The 27908-nt window shown below is 36.1% G+C and overlaps 1 protein-coding gene across 9 annotated transcripts in view; it reads right to left on the bottom strand.

Moving 5' to 3' along the window:
- Positions 1–224: 224 nt before the first annotated feature.
- The window catches only part of EPS15L1 (epidermal growth factor receptor pathway substrate 15 like 1), a 42836-nt gene continuing 15152 nt past the window's right edge, over positions 225–27908 (bottom strand). For 4 of the 9 annotated variants that reach the window (XM_040537426.1, XM_040537429.1, XM_040537435.1 and 1 more), the window contains 9 exons: positions 27681–27845; positions 26524–26650; positions 26353–26403; positions 25804–25940; positions 24533–24593; positions 24088–24170; positions 22524–22656; positions 10330–10535; positions 225–5731 (listed from right to left, as the gene is read on the bottom strand). In XM_040537426.1, the coding sequence (XP_040393360.1) occupies positions 5585–5731; positions 10330–10535; positions 22524–22656; positions 24088–24170; positions 24533–24593; positions 25804–25940; positions 26353–26403; positions 26524–26650; positions 27681–27845 (1110 nt within the window). In that variant the 3' untranslated portion in view covers positions 225–5584. Of the gene's footprint in view, positions 5732–10329; positions 10536–21331; positions 21739–22523; positions 22657–24087; positions 24171–24532; positions 24594–25803; positions 25941–26352; positions 26404–26523; positions 26651–27680; positions 27846–27908 lie in introns of those variants that run through there. The other 5 variants (XM_040537431.1, XM_040537433.1, XM_040537428.1 and 2 more) reach the window with 4 other exon arrangements.

Below are 27908 nucleotides of genomic sequence, written 5' to 3'. Positions count from 1 at the left end.
TGGTCAGCGTAGACCAAATGTGCTCCGGACACGGAGGCGAGGACAGAAGGGAAAGCAGCGTGCTGAGGGCTCCCGCCAAAAGGAGGGGAAAAAAAAAAAAAAAAAACAGACCTCAGCACTGACAATAAAGCAGTTGTTCTAAGCAAGATCCACGAGTTTGACACAAGAGCTTAGGAAATCATGGACAAAAAAAGTAAAGAAAGATTGCCGAAGTCTCAGAGCTCCAAAAAGTAACTTTTCATTTATTATATTAAACAATAACATTTCTCTTATTATATTAAACAATAAGCACATGAGATGGGTTAAAATTAAAATACCTTTCTTTCAATTTGTTATGAATAGTCAAGAGATAAATATAACTGATAATGTACATATTTGGAGATATTAGTCAAATTTAGGTCAACATTGCAGTTTCTACTTTATGTTTCCACTTTTTTTAGGTCATACTAGAGAAGGTCGTATTAACAGGGACACCAAGAAGAGCACGCTATAATTGTAACAGCAGAAGGAACCATATTCACTAGGAGTCTTCGTTTTATAGTTAAAATTAAAAGGGAAAGGCAGAAGTTGGAGAAATGAAAATTCCATTTTATAACAAATTAGCCTTTATTTATAAAACTTTCAAGTAAAAAGAGCATTATATCAACTGATCAAACAAATGTGTCAATGAATAATAGTTAACATATTTACTCTAAAAATAAATCTTCTATGATTCCACCATACTCCAAGCAAAATTCCTTTCTAAGAAAAGGTGTTGTGGAGTCTACAGAGAGATGCAATGGTTGACATACAACAAAAACTTGGCTGTTCCTCTGGTGTAGGAAGATATTTGAACTAGATCATTATTAGCACAGATAATTCACTTTAACAGAGTTCATATGCAACATTAGGATTAAACAGAAGTGAAATTCCTGAGAGGGAGGAATAAAACGCAGGAAGCGGCAGAAACCAAACTCTGACATGAGGAAAAGCAACAATTCTACTTGGACCAAAATTCCTTGGGCCTTGGTTCTACAGAATAAATACTCTTCTCAATGGAGAAACACTAAAGAAGAAATAGTAACCCCAAAAGGATTATAAGAAGAATCCAAGAAAAGTGCATTATCTTTCAGCATAAGATGACAAAATGATTTCTACAAAATTTCTGACGACAGGAATTTAAAAAAAAAAAGTTACAAAGTCGGACACGGCTTGGAATTTCCTACACTTTGCGAGCACGTTACATGAAACATAATACAGTAAGGACAGATGATCCTCATAGGGCAGAGATTTCATAAGGATAAATTTGCCAATATAAAAATATTTCATACAGCAGTATTATAGGAGTACTGCTTTTATGAGCATCTGTTTTTATTGCAGAATGACTGGTATGTTTTACAACAAGAGCATTTGACTATGTCTCAGGGAAACCACTTGAGGCAAATGCGAACATACTGGTCTATAAAGGAATAAGCGGGTAATTCAATATCTGTCCTACATGCAAAGTTTGCATGCGTAGGTTCAATGTGAAAAATTATCTGTCTTTCCTGTTTTAACTGTTGTGCCTCGGTGCTGTATGCAATTCATGGTTTTCCATGAGTCATTCCAGCAGTGACGGTACTCTGTATAAAATACACATGTGCCACTATAAAAGCCTACTAAACTCTTTGTGATTGCTCAACGTACTACAGAGTCTAATAATTTATCCAAGAAGAAAGTAGAATCACCTCCATTCTTTCCTCAAAGCCAAGAATGCAATGGATAGTCATTCCTCCTGAAGTAAAATCTTAGGTGGAAATGGAGGAAAACCAGAACTGAAATCCAGATGACAATTATGTGCAACCCATATAACTGGAATGAGGCAAGAAAAACACGTTTTCCACCTTAGCATGTGCCTGTTTGATCTGTGTGTGTGTGTTTGGGGGGGGGGGGGGGGGGGTAGCTCCTTAAATACAGTATTTTAAAAAGGCAAAAAAAAAAAAAAAAAAAAGTGAAATACAAGCAAATGTAGGAGAAAAATCATTGCCTCAGCCTGAGAAAAAGTTGACATCACATGACCCACACATGCAAGAAGATCAGAAATTAAGTCTACATTTCAAAAAGACACTTGAAAAACTCAAAAGAATGTGAAATCACATCCAGTGCAGATGATACCTACTCTCTGCCAGGTTTCTCTCTCACACTTGGCACAACTAATGAACACAGTTTTTCATGCCAATAAAAGTAATCTTGAAACAAATTTATTAGTAGTAGTCATTCCTCCTTTTTTTTCTTTCACCAGAACTTTGAAATTCTAAGAGCCACGATCTAATCTGTATTTCTGTATAGATTCCATTTCTGTATCCATCTCTCTCTAGAGAATACATACATACACATAAATGTTAATATATAGAATATATATGCATATTCTACATATTCATTGTATATACACATTTTATGTACAGCACAAGTAACTATATACTAGACATAGTATGTGGACATATATAGTATATACACACACTATTATTACATTATTCAATACACTATATATATATATACACACACAAATAATATGGATCTCAATGTACACTGTATATGCATTGTGTATACTCACATTTTATATATCTTGCATTGTACATATTTTATCTGCCCAAATAGCAAAAGGCCTATTTGTGCTTTAAATTTCACTGTTCTGGAGGAAGAATAAGATCAGCATCTTGCAATAAATTTTGTCTTAGAACAAGTGCAGTTATTATACAAAACACTAAGTTACAAGCATAAGGGAAGAATGTGGGCAATCTTCCTTTTTACAAGGAAGGAAAACTGTATTAAATACAACAGAGAGAAATCACAGCTAAGTTTTCCTCTACCACAGCGCCTAAAATGTTGAATCAAAAGTGTTTCAGTAAACCTAAGGTCACTAGATCTTATACACTGTGCATAGAGGACATTTGCTTGATCTTCTGTTATTGTCCAAGCAAATAAGGAGAATGAGTCCATAAGGAAACAGGAAAATAATCAGTTCTAACACTATGTGGAATGCTAGATTAATTCACATTTCTGGCTTCCTGCTCAACATCTTGAAAACACCGACTCATTGCCTGAGAAGCATTATAAATTACAATATTTTTGAGCACTGACAAAGCAGCAGAAAGTCTTGTTATGGTACATAACACAGAAAATGAATCAAGCTATTTAACTCATCCACCCTGTCCCACTGGAGTGACATCATCCAAGTAGTAGTCCAAAAGCGGTTTTCCTTTCTAAAATGGCACTACATATAAATGGTGTTTTATTCTAGCAGAAGAGACACTACAAAGACTCTTGCCCCAGTGAAAATGAAAAGGAGAATCTTACCCATGAATACAATTTGTTTAACTTCACTGAGAATCCTGCACTGCAGTCATTCAATTATGAAAATTGCTCTTTCACAGCAAGTTTCATCTCATGTTAGCTATAGACAGACCATGTTTGTTTTCAGACTTTGAGTCTTGTAAACCAACAGAAAAGAGAATGCATTAATGTTTTAATACGTTTGATCATTTAAGCTGACATACTTTAGAGAAAAGTTATTTCAATGGGAAGCATTAGGAAGCAAATTGGATTCTGTAAAATTAGAAATCCTACTGCATTCACTAAAAAAAAAAAAGTACTAAAAATCATCAAATGGTTGTTTTGATACTAGAATGCATCTTCTCCCCTTCTGAGGCAAATTAAAGATTCACATTATTTGTAGTACCAGTAGCACAGGAGACACACAGAAAACAGGGCATTGTGACTCCTAACACTGCATTTTGAGATAGGGGTTTTTGGTTTTCTCTTACATATTGCTGCATGTGTAAATGAATAGATTTACACGTGTGTGTGCACGCACACACAGACATGCACTCACCCATATAGCTAGTCACAAAATCCTGAGACAACCAGTGCTATGTTTTAGCGATGTTTCAGAATTGAAAACTACTAATAAGATTAAAATAATCCAATTTGATTGTTATCTCTGTGCAAGGAAAGCATCCAGAATAAGGCAATTACAATAGCATGGGGAAAGATTGCTTTCATTGAATGAACAGGCACTATCATTGTATTTTGAAAAATAAAATTAAGGAAGCAAGGGCATAAAAAATGTAAATGCATTAAAGATGACAAAGGAATAGCACATTTTCCAGAAAATAGAGAAAATGTTACAAGATAATGGCTGCATGTGTAAAAACAAAGAATGTTAAGTACCCGGTTTGTATTCCTACAGAACCAAGGATAGGAAAGCAGATGCACGTAAAGGACATTTAAAAAAAAAAATGTGCTAGATGCCTACACTATTTAGACATAAAAGTGCAAGGCAAAAACAACTGGAGTCTTAGAATTCCTGTAATTACCAGAAAAGGCATTTTAGTAAGTAAATAATTCACAGATCTATCAGAAGGGCTTTCTATATGACATGTAAAACACGTTGTGTTATCCTTACCAGGAAGAAGTTTTGAGTTCTGCAAGTGTATATAAAATTTGCTCCTACTTAGACTTACTACTGCAAGACATATTCAAAAGCCAATCCAGTTCTATAATTTATGCATGAACATGTATTTTGCAAATAAAATCTGTTTGAATTTGGCCTTATTTCAGCCAAAGAATGCTTTATCCGCAACCCCATATTATAAGATAGATGGAAATAAAGAAATAGAGGTAGAGACTGTCTCACACTGTCAGTTGGACAACACAAAAAATATGATCTTTGTTCTGGCAGACAGAACAAAAGAGAGTAAAACGACTTGTAGGGGAGAACTCAGCTCAACCTTACTAAGTTTTCAGTTGCTTGATTTTACATGAAAGAAGCACTCAAACTTTTACCATAACCTCGTAACCACATTTGCTTATGAGATAAAGCAAAATTTTACCTAGTTATTTAATTGCCAAACCATCATATTTGTCCAGTTTACTACAACTGAATTAACTCCCTCTTTTACATCACCTACAATTAAAAGCCAATGCAAATAAGTGTTTAAATAAGGAAAACTACTCATTCATACAGGTTTCAAATTTGCAATATTTTATACACTTCACTATGTTTGTATTCATCATATATAAATTGCCAGATTCTTTCATAAAAGCCATATATCCTGGGTAAAAATGGAATATCTAATAATGAATTTATACTGAAGACTTTGATGTAGATAACATACCCATTAGCCTACTATGAATAATTAAATAAATGTAACAAGTGAAAGCTAATTCTATAAATATCTTTTTATAACATCTTCTTTGAAATTCATACTGCAGCCTCAAAAAACAATGGAAGTCAGGTAATAAAAAGCCAGATTCACAAGTTGCAAGTTTCTATATGCAACGTTGTCTTCAAGATAAAGAAACTTTGCTTTCGGTATCTTAGGATCATGTGTTAAATTTCTTACAAGCAGTAAATTTTATCTAGAACATATAATACAGCTTATACAGTGTTTCTTGCATATTGCGCATTTGAAAAGCCACACAGAGCCCAGGTGGATTGAACCAGACAGCCTTGTTTAGAGTTGAAGGTGACTAGAATAATTTTCACAACAGAAACCAAGAATTTAGTATTTTATAAAAGCCACGTTTAAAGGATTCATTCGGACAGGGTGGAGCCAAACAACCTCTAGGAGTTTGGCATATCAGCCTTACTGAGCGCAATAGCCAACTCAAGGTCTTCTTGTTCTTGTCTCCGCAATCGAGCTAGTCTTTCTTGCTCTGCTTTTTCACTCTCACGCTTTGCCCAAGCCAGCTGCTGTTCTTCATTTCCAAACTAAAAAACGAGAATGGAAAACAAATTAATAAATTTACCAAAAAGCTAGTAGAAAAACACAGTGAATCAGACTCATTAAATAATATATGAATCAAGTATACCAAGCTGTCTTAGGGTAGCTCTTCTGGACTAAGACAAAAATTCACTCACTCATTTCCTCACTTCATCCTTTTCTTTATCTCCTTAACGTCTTCCTCCTCCCACCAGAGAACTAACCCATCTGGGCTGCGTGTCCCTGCATCCATCTCCCAATTGTGTATGGACATGGCCAGAAGACTGGAGCCAAACAAAAACCCCACAAACACAGAAGTTAGTTAGTGGTTTGGGAGCATCACAACCTACATCCATTTTTGAGAACAGTAAATGCGTAACCCTTAGCTGGTTAAACCAAGACTTATTTACTCTTCTGCAAGTTCATGGCAGAGTTTTATTGCAGTATTTCCTGCTAAGGGTGAGGGGCTTCAGTAATGACTCTGGAGACTGCTGATTTGTGGGAAGCTTCATCACTCAATCAAAAGTTACAGGAGCATTTCTTGCAACTGTTCACAAAATACAGGTTGAGTTTTTCCAGTAAGAAATAATGTAAGAGAATCCAATTTACTTCAGCAGAAAATACTAATATAACACATTTTAACATTGAGCTTCCAAGCCTGTTTGAGCTTCCCCAAACACTTTAAGCACTATTAAACAAAGCAATTCCAAAATTGTGGTCTGGTATTACCGTTGAACTATGCGTAAGTTTGTTTGGTCAAACCTTATACATAAAGTACTATAAAATATTTAAATAATAACAATTTAAATCTAAAATACAATCTGTTACTGTTTGATTTTAGCATCCACCAAAGAGGATGATGTTAGCAGAAGTGTTGGCAGAGGTGCACACAAATGTTTGCATTATATCCCACTTCTAAAATTTGCTTTGTTCTTTTTTTAAATGTTCAGGAAAATCTGTTTCTTTTTTTTCCCCTCTTCTTCTCTCCTGGGAGAGAGAACTACATGGAATGTATAGTTTTAATTTCAGCTGAATGTACACTGCAAAATTGCCCTCTGGACCTCAACATAGTAACTCTGAACACAGCAAAACAGGCCACAGCACCAGCTGGCACAGCTACTCCTTCCCAGACAAGCTTGAAATACTGAATTTTAAATGCAACTTTAAGTAATAGACCTATGCCTAGCTGCGTATGTACTACATGAATGCTCCCACCTTTGCCTTTTCCATTCTGCATTGTATCTATAATTCAGATTTTTAAATAAATGCAGCTATTTGTATTTGTTTGAAGTCCAATTTGCATTTACTCAAGTTAAATCATGCTTCATCTGTATGCTTCTGTATGCTCACGCTTCCTCATTTTATTTCTCACAATACCTGCAAAATCACGATAATTTGATGCAAAGCTACCTCTAAAGCTACTTTTCTTCAAACAATACCTCTGCTTACAGCGCCACCAAAACTTCTCTGAGAACCTTTGCACTCAATGTTATTGACATACAACAGAAGAACCACACATTTAATATCTTACAATGAAGAAATCCTACTATCATTACTCCTTTAAATATTTTCAGGGAGCAGCTGACAGGTAAGATTTAAGTGCTAACTAGAATTTTAAATAGATTTTTTTCAAGATACAGTGAAGACAGGCTCAAACAGAAGTAGGACTTCTCCACGTATTCCAAGGATTCAAAAAGAACATCCTATAGCTAGGACCAAGAAAAACAGTTATTATTTTCAGTATTTTCAGAAATACAATAAGCTTTGGTCAAATGTTCTGGGGTGCCTTTTTTTTTTCTCTTTAATGTTGAGAGAATAGATTTACTTATGTAGCTTGTATGTTTGGATAAATCTTTGGATAAAGCTTATGACAGCCCAACTTATGACTTGTTTACAATACATAATTTATTTTTGTGGATAGAAAGGGCTGAGTACCAAAAAAAAGTTAAAAAAAAAGTTGGAAACAAATCTGTATGTGCCTTATTACAAAGAGCTGGCATGAAGTAAAATTTTCAGGAGCATAACTGACCATTAGATAGTGAAACAATTCATTCTGGCCACTGATTCTTGCACAAATGGCCTATAAAAAGGTCATGTAACACAGTTACAAATCATTTAAAATAATAACTTTTTTTTTTTGATACGTCCAGGTTTCAAGAAGTCTATAAATATGTATCACTTATGTGTCATTTCATAAAAACTCTCATATCTTTTTTTCAAAAGTACACTCAGACCCAATGCATAAATGAGGAAAACAGCAGGTTCTGCAGCAAAAGTAATGACATACAAAAACCAAAAAGCTACACTGACTTGTGTTTGCTAAATTACCAGCTTATATTAAGAGAAATAAATTAGCTTGATTCTAAGCACTGCTTTTTTGGAAATTTAAATGCTTTCTTTGCATTAACAGATTGTTTTTCTTGTTATTCTGTAAATTGAAGCTGGAAACTAGATATACTTGAAACATGAGCTACCAAAATATTTTGGTTTGTTCCAAAGAGTCATATTCAATGCCAGTAAAGAAGTTAAGAATGCAATGAGAATATACTTGAACTCTGGGTGCATGATTTGGCCAACATCTTTATAAAAGAGCCGTATTTTCTAGAGTACTACTAAAAACTAGTGAAAGTCCTCATGTTATTTCTTTGCAACAGTAAAGAATTCCAATTAAAAGTCACATTACTCAATTATTCAAACCTACATTATTCTAAGAATCTGATCTCAGGTTCCATTGACTCAACCAGTATGTCAAAACCTTCTGCAATTAAAATTGCTTTTAATTTCCTTTATGAGCAAAATTTCCCAAAGAATAGGAGAAGACAAGCACATCTTTCCTGATTACAAGGTAACTAGTACGGTTAAGACTTTATACAGAAGGATTAAGAATTATCAGGTGTAGCAGAATAATCGTGTTATAGGCAAGCAAAAAATAAACACTGAAAAGAACCAGGAAATCCATCTCTTCTCAAATTGTTAACATTTTTGTTGTTGTTCTTACAGGAGTAGAAAGCAACTCACAAAATAAATTAAAATTTAATTTTATTGGATGAAGTGCCACCTAACAATAGTTAGAAGTGGCTCCTACTCAAGATCTCACTTTTCCTAATCTTTCCTCATCTTTTAAAGTTACTCTCACCTCCTGGAAACTGGATGGCACAGAGAATTAAACACTAGAGCACCCATTGGAACAGGGATCAGAGCTTTTGGTTAATCATTTGATGCAATCCATCAGTGTAAGCCACTCTTTTAACTTAAGAAATGCAGTCTGTAAATAAGACAACAATAGCTGGGAAACAGTCATTCCATTCCATTCCTTGTCTTTCATTCAAGGATGAAACTAGGTGGTGTTCAAGAAATTTCAGATAAAGCAAGTTTTGCGTCTTATTTTTATTAAGAATGTCACCATTTTGTATACAATCACAGAATTTAACTGTGCACCAAATTCAACAGGCTAATACTAACTGTGGTAAAGCATACATAATATCTTCATCTTTGACATCTTCAGTATCATAGATAAATTAAAGCACTGAGGCCAGCTAGAAGTATGCATAGATGACCTCAACTAACAATATAGAATAGAAAAGTGATACACATTTACTAGCAACTAATAATCAGGGGAAAACATTTAAAAAATCAGCAACCTGAAAGGTTCAGCTTAAAGATCTCCACTTACTGAACACTGAACTGTGTTCGTCAGAGTTGAGTGACAGATTAAGCTGGCAATTTCACTGTGTGGCAATGTGACAGCAAAAACACATGAAAGAAGGAAGAAGCCTGAAGCTGTGGATGGAACAGATTTCTACCTATGTGTGGAAGCATAAGAACCACGCTACTACTATATTTACATCGATTTCCAATTCAGTAACATACCTACCAGCACTTAAAACAAAGCCAGGCTTTTAGAAACCTGGATATATTTAATGAACAAGTACTTGGCTTCGCCTTCTGATACTGTCTTTTGGAGTACAAAATGGATGCTTCTGTATTGGTTCTACAAAACAATCGTTTTCTTTGTCTAACAAGGGCTTTTCTACAATACCAGTAACTGGAACAAAATTCAACAGCTAAATTTTCAATCTCTGTCTCGTTTACGTACCCTTAGCATCACATTCCATTGTATACAGCAAACATTGTGACAGGATTGTCAGAACTTTTTTCACAACAAATACAAATACGTTAGGGAATCTTTCCCTTTAAGGATTCACTTCTCAGGATATGGTGAAATTGCTATATAAATGTCTCCAACAATTATTTTTGAATCTTTACATCATTGGCTCCCCAAAACCAGTTTACAGAATAGCCTCCATGCAACAAAAACAATACACAGATTCTGCTACAAAGAATTTGTGAGTAAAGGCACACTGTACTAAAATAATTTAAATGCAAATAAACCCTTCAAAATTTAGTATGAAACTTGAAACTCCTTTTTTATTGAAATAATACCTTTTTATTACAGAAATATTAATACAAAAACAGTGAGGACAGCATGAAGGTACTAAGAGACAGAAGCCAGTGAACAGTAGGTTTGCAGTTAAAACAAAAACCCAATAGATTGCTGCAAGCAGAGCAGAAAGTGGTTTGCTCAGAGACAATGAACTTAACTTACAGAGCTGAAGTCTGCAAACCCCAAGGAAGAGTCTTTAGAAGTTTTACTTGAAGAGGAGGGAGCAAATGGATCTTTTCCACTAAATGGGTCCCCAAACCCCTTTTTACTCTGAAACGGGTCACTGCTGTCAGCCCCAAACGGCTGGAATGGATCATGGGGCTTGGGAAAATCTGAAGACCCAAGGTGGCTTACAGGAGTACTTTTACCTGGAAAGTTTAGGGAAAAAAAAAAGGAGAAAAAAAGAGAAGTTACTTACCATGGACAATGCAAACCCCTTAAATAGGAAACTTGTGATGCAATTTAGCATCATCCATTCTTCCTGGGGTAGTTTAAAACTTAACCAAATACAATACTATTCATTTCTCAATGCAAATCATCTCAAATAGTTGGTTTAATTGATTATCTTTCTTACAAATACTCCATATTAATACAATCAAGGTTTTAAATTATAAAACCCAATGTAAAGACATTTGATCAGAAAAATTTACAAGCATGACTTTAGCTCAATTTCCAGGATTAGAGACATTTCAGATTGTTTGGGATAATATAAAAGACAAAATATGTGGAAACATATTACTAAAGGTAAGTAATTAATCATGTTAAATAGAACAAAATAGTAACTTATCTGTGACTTTACAGAATGCATGCTTTTTTTTTTTTTCCTGGAACTGGTTTATATTTGTACCACTATGTGCAACGGAAAACAGCGTGATGAAGAAATCACCTTTTTCTGGGGTGCTTGCTGTGCAACCCAGTTTCTGTAGGTGACTTCTTGTTCTTATACTCTACCCCAGTAACAGACGCAATCACAGGAGCTATTGTGTATGCTCATGAATCATGGTTGTAAATTTTGGTTGTTGCAATTAGGACCTCAATGTTTACTTTTAAATTCCCCTTGAAAAAACTATTTTGTTAGGTCAAATAACTAAACAGAAAAATGTAATTCTTTCCCCCTTTTTTTCTTTTTTTAAAAAAAAGGTCAGTCATGATGATAATATCATTTGTCAAGTATACAAAGGAAAATCTGGAAACATTTTTAAAAGAAAATATATTTACAACTTCTCACATAACAACCTGAATTACATACCTAATTTACATTCATAAAACTATTTTTTTTTAAGCTTCCAATTGTCTGAACTATAATTTAATAGGAATCTTATAATTTACTCACATCAGAGCACACATACTAGGAAAGCACAAAGAAATGGAGTTGAAAACCCAGATTTCAGAGTAGGTACTTGCCATGTTTAAGATACAGCCTGCTATCTTTTAAGAAAGTACTTTCAGTCAATGACAGGTGCTCATAAACGTTATAAGCTGCATACATCAAATAGAATTTGCCTGAATCTGTGGCAATCCTCGTTTGTCAAAGAGGAGAAATAAAAGGTCAGCAGACTTCCATCCAGCAGCCTGCCTCCACCTGCCATTAAATCCCGGCTCAGCCTCCCCCCTGTCCCAGAGGCCAGCCATAAGCCCAGCTCCCTGCGGTCAGTCTGTAGGACGTATAGAATCATAGAACAGCCTGGGTTGAAAAGGACCTTAAAGATCATCTAGTTTCAACACCCCTGCTCTGGGCAGGGTTGCAGCAGGCTGCCAGAGCCGCATCCAGCCTGGCCTTGAATGCCTCCAGGGATGGGGCACCCACAACCTCTCTGGGCAACCTGTTCTAGTGCCTCACCACCCTCTGAGTGAGAAGCTTTCTCCTAATTTCTAACCTAAACCTCCTCTGTCTTAGTTTAAAACCATTCCCCCTTGTCCTATCACTACCAACACATGTAAACAGGTGTTACCCCTCCTGTTTATACGCTCCCTTCAAGTACTGGAAGGCCACAATGAGGTCTCCCTGGAACCTTCTCTTCTCCAAGCTAAACAAGCCCAGTTCCCTCAACCTTTCTGCACAGGAGAGGTGCTCCAGCCCTCTGACCATCTTAGTGGCCCTCCTCTAGACCCGTTCCAAGAGCTCCACATCCTTCTTGTGCTGCCCTCACCATCAGCAGGCTCCGCACAGTGCTGGCGGCACCTCCTGAAGGGCTGCAGGGGCTTTATGGTCCTCAGCCTCAGTCAGGAGGAACCGAGCAGACTCTTACCTTAGTAGCACTATCATCAGCCCTGCTCTCCACTGAAAAGGCATTCAATGGATATTTAATGCCTGCCAATAAGCCAATGGAAAAAATGGGAAACGAGAGCTAGAGGTACAAATTTCCTTTTCAGTCTCCGGTAGGACCACATCAAATTGCTTGATATCCTGAGCTGGAAGGGACCCACGAGGCTCATCAAGACCAATTTCTGACTCCACACAGGGCAAGCTAAAAGTTTAACCATCTAAGAGCATCATCCAGATGCTTCTTGAACACCAACTGATCATGGCTTGCTAATCAGCGACAAAATCTTAGAACATTACATGCAGGCATTCATCATACTGGAATTTATATGCAAGAACGTTGTACCCTATACGGTGAAAATTATTTTTTCCACTCAAGTTAGGCCTCGAATTGAATATGGCAACCACTTGTTGGCACTGTGCGTCAGGGAAAATGCAAAGCAAGTTAGGAAAGCCCTCAGGAGAACAAGCATACAGAAAGAGGTGTAGGAAACAAGACACGTGCAGCAGGAGACATAACTGGGTTTGTTTAGTCTTACGAATATTCAGGAGGAACCTGATCATAGTCCTGTCTGCAAATTGGACACCAAGAAAGACTAATAGATTTAGACGTTACGGAGACAGATTTATATTAGACAATTGCTAAAATTTCTAAAAAAACTTAAGAATACTCAAGACTACTTAGGGAATTTGATGCATTCCACATCATATCCAAGGGGTTCAAGAAACAGTATCTAGAAAGCACGCTGGTTGTGCTGCCTTGAAGCTGGAGGATGGATGAGCTCTTAAATGGTCATTCCAATACTATTTTCCATGGGGAATTTTCCAACTGTATTTCCAACTAATTTTCCATTATTTTCCAACTATATGTGGGGCTTCTAAAAGACAGGCAGATCACACCAAAGATTTGTCCTTCATGGAAGGAAGTGACAAAATATACAGGAAATACCAGCAACATTTGCTCTCCCCACAAGCACGGACCCTCCTTTGCCAGCGTTTCAATCTGCCTTTGCAGAAGCCATGTTTTGTTCACTGGAAACATTTTACTGCATTGACATACCGCTCATCTCCATCAGATCTCACCTTCTGACACACTTATGCAATGTAAGGAACAAACCTGGCAAAAGATGAACAACTCAGCATTCTTTTAAATGTAATTCTGCAGATAAAGGAGCAAATAATTTTTAAATTACAGATAGAATTAAAGCATCTGTATTTCTATTTTTAGGTCAAGGCAAAACAAGAGCCTACATTTTTTTTCTTGTTCCCCTACTGCTAGATATAGCAAGCAAATTCTCTCCACCCTGTATTGTTCCAAACCAGATTTGATGAACGGAGGAAAGACCGGTCCATTTTAAGCTGCTCCTTTCAGAGGTTAAATCTTCTGTTGCTGAAACCACTTTGTGGAATTGGTGACTGTTAATACGAATGCAGGTTTTGCAACGTATTTGCTCAGCAAACCTGTTTTTTTCTAGGTGGCCTGTTTAATGTTTTTGCACAAAGCCCCTAGTGGTTTCAGAACATAAACAAAGAGCATCAGGGGTTTCTTGTGCTTCATCTTCAGGACAGATCAAAAAAGAACAACTTGGCTATAGAGGAAATGTCACCGTGAATACTAGAGTTACTGCTAATAACATAAAATGTTCATTTTATGTTCTGATTGCCATTTTCTTTAGTTCTGTTTGTTGAAGAATAGAAGAGAATTTTAATGCTGTTATTTTGAAGAAAAGCAGAAAGGGGGCAACCTTTATGAGACCTAGGTTACTTTTTGCAGAGAAATTTAAGGGCAGTGCCCACGTGGAGAAGCCAATCCTAACACTTGCAACAGACTCCTCAACGAGTCCTCTTCTGCTCCACTCTGTATGCTGCTTATAGCCTGTTCTATCCTGCCACACTCAGCAAACATGGTTTCGAAGGCCTGGCAGAAGTTTGTTTGGTTTTAGATGTTCAAATTTACTAATTTATTGGCCACAAATTAGTAATAATGACACCAAAGTTCTCTTTCTTATGACACATCCTTGCTGGCTTACCCCAAGTGTGAATCCCCCAATGCAATAAGTATATATTTAAATAAAACTTTTGTATTTCTATGTTTAGCATGTCAAGGATGTGGGTTAAGTATTTCTAAAACATAAAGCAAAAATACAAAAATCATATTAAAAAAAATCACCAACTGAACTGAAGGACATTTGTAAAATACTAAGATTGCAAAATGTACTATCATCAGTAGTTACTGAGGTGCCATTAATCTTATACATACTGGTGACTAAAAATACTACATTTTATAACGATACTGCTTAACATTTTTGAGGTATGGCAATACGAAAGCAGAGGCAAACAGTTGTAACCCTTACTTATTTGATTTTTCTGCTAATAGTTTCAGGGGAAAAAAGTTTAGAAAAAAGCAAAACAGGTCCTATTCTGAAACCACAGCAGTTTCAGCAGTTACCCAAGTGGTGCACCCAAACCACACCGAGGACTCACTTCAGCAAAAAGAGATGATGAACAAAATGGTTTACCACAGCAAATGCTGTTAACTTATAGTGAACTCCACCCATGTGAAGGGTTTATCTAATTTCATACCCCACAGCAAACTTCAGGGTTGAGATCTATAGTTCAAGGCAAATATAATCTCACTGGTAGGATGCAATTACAGAATTTGACTTATTACATTACAAGATATACAAGATATTGCCAGTGAAACAATGAAACCTTTAGAGTTTTCACTATATTCCATGTTTCAAGGATGATCCTAGCTTTTTGCTTAGAAAAGTACCTTCTGTATTGCAAGAAACAGCATGTTTTCATGTGTCTGAAGACTTGTATTATGCATACTGACAGGCAAACATGGCAGAGTTGAGATGACATGGCTTTAAACTTTCACTACACAGGTACTCCTTTCCAGGAAACATTCTAAAGTGAAAAATATGCTTTAAGAAGTCAGAGTCATGCTATGTAGGATAGGTAGTGACAGTATGAGTGAAGTCCATACCTGCAATTACATCTGAACAAGTAATGCCAAGGTTCCTCACACAACTTGTATCTGCCCGAGGAGGTGTTACTCCAGCAAATTTTGAAGACTGTGCAGTGCGTAAGGTGCTTCCCAGCAGAGCTCTACCTTGGCACTTAACCAAATTCATCTATCATTCCTAACTTACTCAGCATGTTTTTTACCATGCTGTTAAACTATCCAGCTCTTCTACTGATGTGGAATAAAACTTTTGTAAACTGTGAGCTTTAGGAACTTACAGAAAAAAATTATTACCAGCTTTCAAAATGTTCTTGAAAGTCCACTAAATTAAAACCAATTTTCTACAGAATACTCAAAGGTATTTGTCCTCAACAGGGGCTATTTTTGCACTGTATTTCAAACTCAACTATTTGGCTATCAAGCTGTTTGCACAAAATCATAATATATATTTTTAGTAACAGAAAGTAAGAATTTTTCCTATGCAAAAAAACCCTCAAAACAGTTTTTGCTTATTATTTCCAAAATTCTCACCTTTTGGAAGCCAGTAACTCTGAACATCTTAGCTTAAGACAAATATTGTTAAAATTACAGACTTCTGAAAAGGTGAGGTTAGCAGAAGAATCGTTGTATGTTCAGATAACGAACTGTTCTGAAACAGATTCTGAACAACCTATTTCAACAATTGGTACTGAAATATCTTTACTGTGAGAGATCAGCATAAACAACAGAATCAAAGCGTGAATGGAATTTTTAGTTTGTGGCTAGGGCAGGTGCTCCACCCATGAGTCATTTATCCTAAACAACAAGGGATGCCTGTATTCTAACGCAACTGTCAGGTCTTCTAGAAGGTATGAAAAAAAAAAAAGTTTTCCTGTCTGTCACAAACTTTTAGATTGAATTTTTCACAGTCAGCTGCAGATGAGGAAAAAATAAAGGTGAACAGGCACCGTGCTACTCGTGAGTAACCTTGGGGACTCAAGAAGCTCTAAGGAAACAGGTGTGTGATACCACTTAGAAATAAACAAAGCACTCCTGTGATCACACAGTGAATAACAGCACTCTGTATTCCCCTTTAGACCAACAGGTGATCCATATGACTTGAATATGCCCATTCAAATTTAAAAAAATGTTCAAATGCAAGGGAATTCTTTTAATTATTTTTTTCTCTCGTTATACTGAATGCTCAACAGAGGGCTGTTAATAAGAGGTCAGTGGCCATGTAAACTGACAGTACTTTTGCACTGCTTTATAGATGAAAAATAAGTCTAAAATTATAAAAACAGTCAAACCATAAAATGCCTTAAATTTAGAGAAGTGACACACAGAAAAAAGAACTGTATTTATCAGAAAGGACATAAAGGGGGAGGAAGCATCAAATACAAAGGCAGGCAGCAGCAGAACAGGGCTCTACAAACATTGTCATTCCGAGAGCTGCCTGCCCTGCCCCTCCGATTCGTGCAAGAAAAGCTGTGGCTGACAGCATGAAGGATCTGATCGTGCACAGTGCTGCGAGGCATCTACAGCACCTTCAGGGTGCAAATGAAGTTCAACAGTTTGAGTCTAGCTCAACAGCTTCTAGTTTTCAGGGTAGTTCAATAAGATATTAAGATCTTAATAGATCTTTACTAGATCTTAAAGACCCCACCCATTCTCATTTTTTAAAGCCATCAGCAGATTTAGATCTCTTTATCTTCAAACTGGCAAGATGAAAAAAAAAGTCACATAAGCCAAATCTGACTGACTGAGTCCTAAGTCAGTGGGGCCTTTACAGACTTAATTTGCTGGCAACAGCAAAATACTTCTATCAGCTCTGCAATTTGTCATTTGGTAAAAATACTGAACTCTACCACCTTAGCTGGCTAAATTTATGATTAATAATATCATTATGTAATAATTTCTAGTCACTCAAATTAAACACTGGGCAAACCTTTGCGTTGGCACTCAGGTCTTTTGTGACTCCACACAAGCGAGGCATCTCTGAAAGATGAGAATCATACTTACTAATTCAAGGAAGGCTAGTTAGTCCCCTATTCTGTCTTCTCAAGATTTTTTGCAGTATTTTGACATTTCAAAAAACACTGCCTGTCAAAAAGGCCATGTGAGAACGGAATCGAAGTCCTTAACTTGAAGATAGAGGTGTTAACCACTAACCTCTGAAATGCCAATTTATAAATTCAGTTTCCATAATACATCAAAGCTACCAAGAATAAATGGATCAAAAAACAAAGACAAAGTTATTTGATGAACTGACTGTGTGCGGTCTGGAATAACAAATTCCCAATACTGCTTATTTTAATACCTGTATTTCAAATAGCTGCTAAGAAAATCCACTAATTTCTTTTTTACACGGGATGAACTCGGTACTTAGTCCTTTGATTACCCATATTATGATATTTTTCTGCTATTTAAGTTTTTGTTGGGAATACCAATACATAATTTTGTTAAGTACATTATCATTGAATAAGTCCATTATTAATACAACACTCACCGCCTCTATTAGTTACTAATATTCAATATATTTAAAATAAATCCTAATATTTAAAAAGACTGAAAAAAGTTGGAGTGGTAAAAACAATTGTTTTTATTAAATAATCACTACAAGAAGAAAACACACTGAAACTAAAATTTCTTCCTGCATTTTTTGGACTTTTATATTCTTTCAAGGTTAAAAAGGTCAAAACCACTATAAGCGAGCAATAAAAATTTAGAAGAGGTTGAAGGTTACACACTGGTTAGTGGTGAAGGTTCTTCCACTAATATCACTGGTTAACAGTACTGTTATAACCGCAATGTGGAATGCATGGTGCTGCATTTAAAGGAAGTGGGTAAGGGTGGGGCAAATGCAGTAGGTCCCACGATCAAAGCACTAGAGCATTGAATTTTACTTATAACCCAATCACTGACACCCACACAGCAGCTTCCTGTACTTTAAAAAAAAAAAAAGAAAAAGAAAAAAAAAATCTGTTTCTCTCTTTTTGTAATCAACAACTTTTACCTAGAAACTAGTTAGCGGTGAACTCTGACTGATTTCAATCTGCAGCTCATGGCAGAAAACATAATTGTTAATCTGTGAGAACCTGCATAGACCATTTTAACTGCCAGGTTTCAGTGTATCATCTCTTTCTGACTATTTATTCTTAATTACACAACAGTTCTCCAAAACCCAAGAACTAGTCTAAAAAAATACAAAATGACCAGAAGTTCTGTAGTGCTAAATAGCACACGGAACACTTTAAGTCAGAAAATAAAATATATTTATAAATCTACATGACTTCAGTTGTTTGTTAGGACAGCTCAAGAAAAGAAGTTGCACTGGAATTTAGATCCCTGTCACAGGGCGTCTTTGCTTAAGTACTTCAATATACACTATTATTTTTCTTAATATAAGTAGCAATCAACGTTGCCTTGTTTTCATTTAATAAGCCAAGGAGAAGACAAATACAAAGCTCATGATGCAGAGCACAGACCTGCTTATATCTGGATAACCTTTTTGTGCTTTTTGAGCATTATTAAAAATACAGCATCAATAATCAGGAAAAACTTTCACGTCTCTCAGAAGAAACCTTCAAGTCATCCAGTACCACCTGGTGAACATCAAATTAAGTCAGCCAAGTCCCAGGGGAGCTGTGCTGAACCTAATGTCCATCAGGAACCTCGTGGACTATGAATGCATTCCTGAAGAAAAAAAGCATGCACATACTCCTTGGGGGATTTTTATTAGAACAGTCTGGTCAGAGTAGCTGAAGAGCTTTTTCTTAGCTGATCTTCCTCAGCCTAAAAAGAATCTTAAACCAGCTAGGGGACAGAGACATTTGTTTTTCAAATCTTTCCGTGTAACAAAGGGGTGTTGGAGCTTTGACATACACCTGCATCTAGGCTCGTTGCTTCTAAAATACTTCTTGTCATTCTTTGTTTTTACTCACTGATTCATTAACCTTCCTCCAACTCTTTAAAGACTGTACTTTAAATAGTTACGTGGGGAAAAAAAAAAAAAACCAAACACATTTAACCAGAAAAACAAACATATGGAGCCTTCTCTTGGATCAAACAAGGATCAGTTTAAGACTGAGAAACATCTGAAAGATCTTGAAGACTTTGGTTCAAAAGAAGAGAATCAAAAAGAAGGAAAGTGATTTATGAAGAACAGAACAACTGTAAGCCTGAGAGTCGGCCTGCGATACAACTTTTTAAACTTTAACAATCTCATGATTGTTATCCCCTCTCCTAACCTTAGTTTTTGAGAAGGGAAAGATACAGATCTCAAGGGTGTCTAATCCATGCCACACAGTAAGTGTTTGCCTATCCTTGCCAGATAATAACAACCACAGACAGCTGTGAACAGAAGTGCCTGCTAACACAGCCATCAGATCATTGCTGCTTGTCAACTTCCAAGCTTCAAAAAAACAAAACAAAACAAAACACCAGCGAGTACAAAAACAGAAAAAAAAAGGAAAAAGAAAAGCAACGAATCTTTCAGTTTATAGGTCATGATTTATATGGTGAAACAATAATTGCCCACTGCAACCCTGCTACAGACAAAGCTGCCATAACTGAGAAATTCCCTTAAGCACGATATGAAGAGCATCTCCAGAGCCCGTATTTGAGAGCAGCTGATCTGAACTCCACATTCCTTTTGCAGGTTTCTGCAGGTACACCTGAAGGCCCTTTGATATGACCTTCACCAAAAGGTAAACAGAGGCTATGTCTGACTTGTTTCCCTGTCCCAGTGTTCAGTTCCAGGGGTTAGCTCTGCCTTTGTCTTCATGAAGAAACCAGACCTGAGCGCCAACTCCTCATTCATCTGGACAAAACATGGACGTGTGGGCAAGGAGGGAAACCATGGCACACTTTGGCCACATCCTGATTGTCCAGCACACTCTGCAATACCTTGACAGATGGATCAGACAATGCTTGTGTGTCACTTAAGTCCTAACGAACTCTGGATGTTGAAAAGCACTCAATTGGGAACAATCCCTGATGGATTTTATTAGTTTCCCATATCAACTATTACTTTGGGAAATCAGGCAGCTTTAAAGCTCTGCAAAAATATTAACTAGTATTTTCTACTTGATTTTTGAGTGTTGAGGACAAGTAAAGCTTTATGTGAGATCTCTATTGCACCTAAGAAAAAACAACCAAGTCACACAAGGAATGTCAATATTAAGATCTGACCCTTCAACAAGTTTTACCAAAACAAGTATGAACTGGGAACAGAAAGGCAACCTATAGATTTGTCTGTTAATAACTAACATTTATCCATCTTTCAGCAAGATCTTTATCACATACTTTTTTTTTCTTTTAATTAAACAGACCAATGAGAAAGGTAAGAAACAACGGAAGTTTCTTTTCTGTTGTTTGTTTTCTGAGCAGCGTTCCCATTTCTAACACATATTTGTATGCTTCTATCTCTTGTTTGAATCGCAGTATATTACTATAAAATTTCTCATGCTCTAAGTAACCACTGAAGATTGCTTTAGTGTGGAAGGAAGGGAGGAGTATAACTGCATAAGCACATGAGGCTCGTTTGCTTTAAAAAAAACCTGCTTTGTTTCCTCCTCAGTCTATTTTATCATAACAACATTTGCTTTTGGTAGAGCAGCGGAACCTTAAAAATACTGTGTCTCCCAATGAGAGGTAGAAGTACACATTTAAGCAAATTTTTGAAAAGACGGATTAAAGGCTGAGTGCACACAACTAAATTCAAAACAAATTATTAAAGCTAAATGTCCAAAATTCTTCAATATGCACAAAAGAAGGATTGAAAAGAGACAAATACAACAATAAAAAATATGTAGGTGAGTTAATTCTATGGAATGTATTGCCCATTTTTGCTGCTAGTATAACACTCTATTTGCTAGGAATAATCATGTTTCAAACAAAAAATAGAAAGAAACCACATGAAAGAGATAATATAGGTGTATTTAGTACTTGACTCTTTCAACTATGGAGGCCCTTTAAACACTGAATTGTTTTATGCAGACATTTCCTAAAAAGAAAAAGATGGTCACTTACACACCTCCCTTGAAAACCAATGAAAGAAAGAAAAAAAGCATCATTTGTGATGGCAAGTAAGATTACCTTCAGCTTTTATACTTCTGCTTCTATTGACATGTGTCCTATTTGTTGATATTTGTCAACATCACATATTATGTCTTTTTCAAACTACTAAATACCCTCTAGTACCTCTAAGTGGGAAATACTTACACAAAGCAAGCATGGAACAGGCTGCTTCAAGAGCTTTTCCACAATCCTAGAGCATTTTCTGGCAAATTTTCATCAATACTCACCTACATAGAACCTCATCATTCGACTTCAAGGTTTTAGTGTGCATCATAATCTTTTGAGGAATAAAGTCATAGTAATAGGAACAAATTAATGCTGCTGCAATGGTCTGCTTATAACTCTGTTCTATTAAACAGTATTTTCCAAACCTGGGATCAATCTATGGGACGCCCCTGTGACAGCACTGTTTCATGTTATCCAAGGAGCTAGTTCTAGCACAACTGGTTTGCAAAACCAGTCAGAACAACAATACCTGTTATAAACAGGATGAGTGCAGAGTGCATGCTTTTCTCCAAAATGCAACTGCAGAAAGGTAGACAATTCTCAGTAGTACTACTATTAGACCAGTAGAAAGGTAGACAAAACCTTCCAAATTCTAGACATTGACCACCATGTTTGGTGAAAACTTATGTGCCTATGAAGAAACCTGAACTTCTTTTTATTTTTTTTTCTCTTCTTCCCTTTTTTTTTTTTTGGAAGCCAACTAAATTTTCACTGCTAATATTAACTGAACTATATAATTGCCGTTAAAAGTAGACTTGAAACTAACAGTTCTAAAGTGGCTTCAGTTCTTCAAACAGTTTCACTGGTATCTGAATGTTTTGACAAATCAGCTCTAGGAGTGCAAACAAGTTGAAGTTGAATCTCCAATCAGTTCCAGAGTTCCAGTCTTTTTTTTTCTTCTTTTTTTTTTTCCTGACAATTCCTGCCAATTTACTGATAATCTCATACCTTCCTTCATGGTTGAAATATGAGATAGAAGACTGTCAACTTGCCCTTACTTCCAAGAATATACAGTAAATTGGGGGAACTGGTTATTAAGAAAGAAAACCTCCTTACCACTGGGTGGCTTGGGCCGTGGAGGGACATTTTTCTTCGGTGGTAATGCTGGTGTGTCTGATTTGCTTTTGAAAGGGTCATCTGAGAATCCCATCCCTCCAAAAGAGGAGGTGAACGGGTCTGAAGCTACTGACTACAACAGAAAAAAAATAAAACAAAAGGAGTGTAAACACATTGCAGAAAATCTGGTGTTTCACAGAGGCTACAAGTTAACTCATGGAAAAACATTAACTTCAATTGTGTAGGTCTGACCTCATTTTTTTATGTCACTAGCATAAGATACGAACATCCACTGTCAGAGGTACTAGGATTTCATTAACACTAAAAGATATTTACACTCTTAATCACTTAAGTACTTCTAGAACTTTTACTCCTAGCAAAAAGCTGATAAGAAAAATAAAAGGAAGTAAAACTCTATTTTTATTAGTTGGCAATGAACAGTCATACTACAGTGTGGCCTTCAATCTGTGATAAGCAGAACCATGAAACAAAGCAGTAACTGGAAAAACATTGTAGCTTGCAGAACAGACACCCTTTTCCAACCTTTTCTTAAGTTACACATGCCTATTTGTTGTTTTTGTTGTTGTTATTTTGTAAAAGCTCAGGGAAAATTCTAAAAATTTATAATTTTAACATATTTCCTATATTCACCTGGCTTTTGCAAAAGACTAATAGTAATTTAAAAAGGCACAAAAAACTATACCATGAAGGAAAATTTATCATCCCGAAATGAAAAAGGAGCTTTGTAGGCAAAGCTAGGGCTCAGTCAGATTTTCACTAAAGCCTCCAACTCAAGCGAAACACACCAATATCAGTAAAGACTGCTGCCACCTAGTGGGGAGCTAAAAATCCCACAAATCAGTAAGAAAAGTTAGGAAAAAAATACAAAATGTTTAATTAGCCAAAAAGATAATTTATTTTCTAGTAAACATTCACTCTACAATATTCAAGCGTTATTGTGGTACAAAATGTAAAAAGTTAGGCAACTGTAAACTACAAGTCTGTCTTAGAAAACTAACAGCAGAATGACTATCCAGACAAGAAGGTAAGGACATAGCTCTATTTAGAATACCCTATATACTCTGTTTTTAACGATAAACCGAGAAATAGCAATTCTGTGCAAAACTGAAATATAAGCACACAATGTTTTTCACCCTTCCTGGTTTCCTAAAGTTGGGGAGAAGTTTAAGAACAAGTTAGAACATGATGAGAGATGCAGCATCTCAGTGGACCTCAGAACTTAGCAATATATTGCTGGACCCAAACTTCCTTTATCTGGAACAACTACTTTTGCTTACAAGTTCTTTCTTTCGCTCCACTGGTATTTGAAAATGTATGTGAAAAATTGATTCCCCCCACCCCTTGAATCTACTGGTCTTGGTGAGACTTTACTGTACCCAAGATGGATGGATGCTTTGCTAAGAACTTGGTGAGAGCAATTGGAATAAACACAGAAGAAATGGGCTGTCAGCTCAAAAATTTGAATCTTATCGCACCCTTCAAAAAAAAAAAAGTACAATTTTATTTTTTTTTAAAGGACAGTTGTTTTCCTTGTAACCTTTACCTTTGACATCTGACTGAAGTCTGCAAATCCCTCCCCACTACTGAAAGTGCCACTTCCAAATGGATCCAATGTTCCAAATGGATCTGAAACAGATGCAAAAAAAAAATAATTTATTTAAAATAATACATAAGAATTCTGAAGAACTTATTGCCAATAAGTTACGAAACTGGGTAGGTGATTAAACACTTGCATTTTACCCTGCCAAGTGATGTTAAGAAAAAATTGCACAGAGCAATAGGTTTTCTATCAGTTGTTTGAAAGAAAAAAAAGAGCCAAGTATATAGTTAACGTGAGGGCTTTATCTTCATAAAGCATAGTAAAAGCACAATAGTATTTACCACCAGTTCACAATATACTTTGTTTATTCTCAACTTTAACATTTGATTTTTCATTCATAAAGAGATACCTACTTATTCATCTTCACAAGAAAAAATGTTCTTCTTACCTGGACCTTTTGAAGAGACACTGGAAGATGTAAAAGGATCACTGCTTTCAAAAGGGTCAGACTAAATAAGAACAGATATAAATAATTATTCTGCTGTACTGTGAACTAGTCTTTCTGTGCAAAGAAAAATCTATTTCTTTAGGACAAATTATTTCTAGTTTCAGACCACTCTATTGTGGACATGTGAGAGGATGAAATTGAATGAATAGATGAAATATGTAGCATTAATCCATTTGGCTATTGACAGCATTGAACAAAAGTAAGTAAACTAAGTATCTACAAGCAAAACACATTCAAGTGAAAGTGTATCACACAAATGATATTAGTTCCTAAGGCAAAATTAGAAATTACACTCAGAATTAGAATCATTGAATATTCTGAGTTGGAAGGGACCCACAATGATCATCAAATCCAACTCCTGATTGCACACAGGACCACCCAAAAAATAAAAATAATAATTTAAAAAAAAATCAAACCATATGTCTGAGAGCATTGTCCATATGCTTAATGCCGACAGTCTTGCTGCCATGACCACTTCACTGGGAAGCCTGTTCCAGCACCCAACCACCCTCTGTTCAGTCATTAGCGTTCAGTCTTTAAGCAACAAAGACTGAATATTCAAATCAGACATTTACGTTATCAGTAATTCAGAGATACTGTACATCCCAAATCTCTTTTTAAACTGATGGTGTTTGCAGCTGCTCTTCTGCACAGAAAATCTGCTGTTACCTAAGTACAAACCTATAGACTTAAACTAACCTTCCACTGACTGATAGTAGTTCTAACGCTTGGGTGGCAATAGTCAATGAATTCTGTAAGAGCAGAAAAAAAAACCACCAAAACTCCACACATACATGCCAGTACAGCTCAAGAACTGTGACTGTGACTATACATTTGACAAACGTGTTCTGTGCAGTCCTTCCACTGTATTGGTTCTATAATCCTTTAGCCAGATCAGTTCCTTGATCTGACTCAGTGTGTGAAACAGAAGCATTGATGGAATGGAGGTAATGGCGTGAATGAGTGAACGTTGGAGGTATGAAATTGCAAACAGAAAAAAAATACACCCATCTGCATCTTATTAATGAATACACATCATTATTACGGAACTGAAAAGAACAAGCTTCTGATTGCCCCAAAAATCCCCACGCTAATTAAGAATAAAATGAATTGTGTTTCCATCACTTAAGAGAAAAGTATTTGGTGATATTTTTCTTTTAGCTTGTCAACAGTAAAGAAACCTATTGCCTGTGAATTTATAAATTACTGACCTTCGAGGGTAAAGTGGAGGGTTTTGTGAATGGATCTGATGTAAATGGGTCGCTCTTCACCTGTTTCTTGAAGAAATCCTCAGGGGCAGAACTACGAAATGGGTCACTTTCCTTAAATGGATCGCCTCCAAATGGATCTAGAAGGAATGTTAAAAGGTAAATAGGATGTAGCACCTACTAAGCAAAACAACAGTGAGTCCGTAATGAACCATCCTACATTTGACCTCACACTCACTGATTATTTTTTCCTTATTAAAACCAACACCAACAACACCGTAAATCCAACAAATTGCCAGATAGTTAGTACCCAGCACAGAGAGTAAGTTGTAACGAGTATGTATTTTCAGTAAATATCTGATAGGATTAGACTTCACTTAATGAAAAGTTACCCACGTTATTAACATATTGATTCTGAATGCCCATATGGTCAGGTTTTTAAGTTCCCACATGCAAAACAAAAATTTGAAACCAGGGAAACCCTGCAATCCATCTTTATATTTGGCTACAAATCGTTTGTCTCCTCAGTCCTGTTATCATAAGGGCTATTACCTGCTGGAGCAGGTGGTTGTTCTGCAAAGGGATCATGCTGGAATGGGTCACCTATGCAGAATAGAAAAATAGTTTGTTTTATCCGCTATTTAGCAAGATGACAAAAGTTTGAAAATATCATTTACTCAACAATTAATCTTCAAGGTCTCAGGTAGGCCATTGGTCACTTACTGCCTTTGAAAGGGTCTGCTCCCTTAAATGGATCAGATTTGAAAGGATCTTCTGACTGGAATGGGTCTGTATGCAATTCTTGTGTGTTATTTGTAAACATCAAGGCTTTATTCTTAAATGGATCATCCTAAAAATTAAGAGGAGAAACATTACAGCAACTCACCATTATTAAAACATTCAGCTACCCATTTAGCAGCAATTCTATGGTATCTTGGTTCCTGTTTAAAGATCCTAAAAGTGACTTCCTAAAGAACTTTCTGAATAAAATTCACTTCCTAAAGAGCTTTCTGAATAAGTGGCTTCTAAGCAGAAGTAAATACACAGCAGAAAGAAATTTGTATTGTGGACAATAAAGAGGTTGCCAATAGAGGCCAACCGAAACCTTTCTCAAATTATAAAAAACCTCTTCATTGCCAAGTTTATGCCACGGTAGCCAAAACAGCACCTGTATACAGAGTTCCATTGACAACTGGAGCTTTTCACCTCTAAGAAATACCTCATACTAACTACCCCACCAATACTGCCTCCAACACTAGAAAGATATGGGTTTTCTGTAATCCCTTTACAGGATGCAAATGAAAAAGTCTTAATTAAGACTTCTCAAAACAAAAAGAGGAAAGAAAAAAAAGGAGGAAGAGGAAGAAAGTATTAAGAAACAGGAAAGGGACACAATGCTTTAAAAATTTACTACGAACATACGCCAGAGTTTTCTACCAGTGATTCTTAGGTTTTACAAATAAGAGAAACATTCTGAAAGTTTCCACTGGAAATTAAGCATAACATTAGTCATGCAAGCACAAAAACGAAGCACTAAATTGAGCATTATGACCATTTATCTCTATACATTGCTGTTCTTAATCCTCATTTTTTTTTGTGCATTATGTTTTTACAGAGGAAGCGCTGGGCACAAACACAACATGCCTTTTGAATACTTATTAATACACTATATATGACATATATATATTTCTATTATGTTAAAAAATTGTTTTCCCCATCAGCATTAAAATTTTTGCCTTGCACTGGAGATTTCTATCTTGCAGGAATCACGGTATTTGCTAACATCCCAAAAGTCAACTAAACAAACATCTTAATGATTTTAGATTAGGTGTACGTTACAAATAGTAAAATACTCAAAATAACAGTATAAAAAGTTTTACCATAGCTCCATAATTGCTTCTTTCTGTCTGCCCAAGGCCTTCACTTATGTCTGCTAAATTTGTCAGGCTACCACCATGAATCCCATTGAGAGCTTCATTATATTCTTCTATACTCTTATTGACTTCTTGATGACTTTCTTGAAGCTGAGAAAGTTTACTTCTTGCCTAAGCAGTAGAAAATACTTCAGTATGTTACTCATTCAATAACCAGTCATAAAGGCTTATTTC

This window comes from Cygnus olor, chromosome 26, assembly GCF_009769625.2.
Source record: "Cygnus olor isolate bCygOlo1 chromosome 26, bCygOlo1.pri.v2, whole genome shotgun sequence".
Taxonomy (NCBI): domain Eukaryota; kingdom Metazoa; phylum Chordata; class Aves; order Anseriformes; family Anatidae; genus Cygnus; species Cygnus olor.
This window is presented reverse-complemented; position numbering and strand designations above follow the sequence as displayed.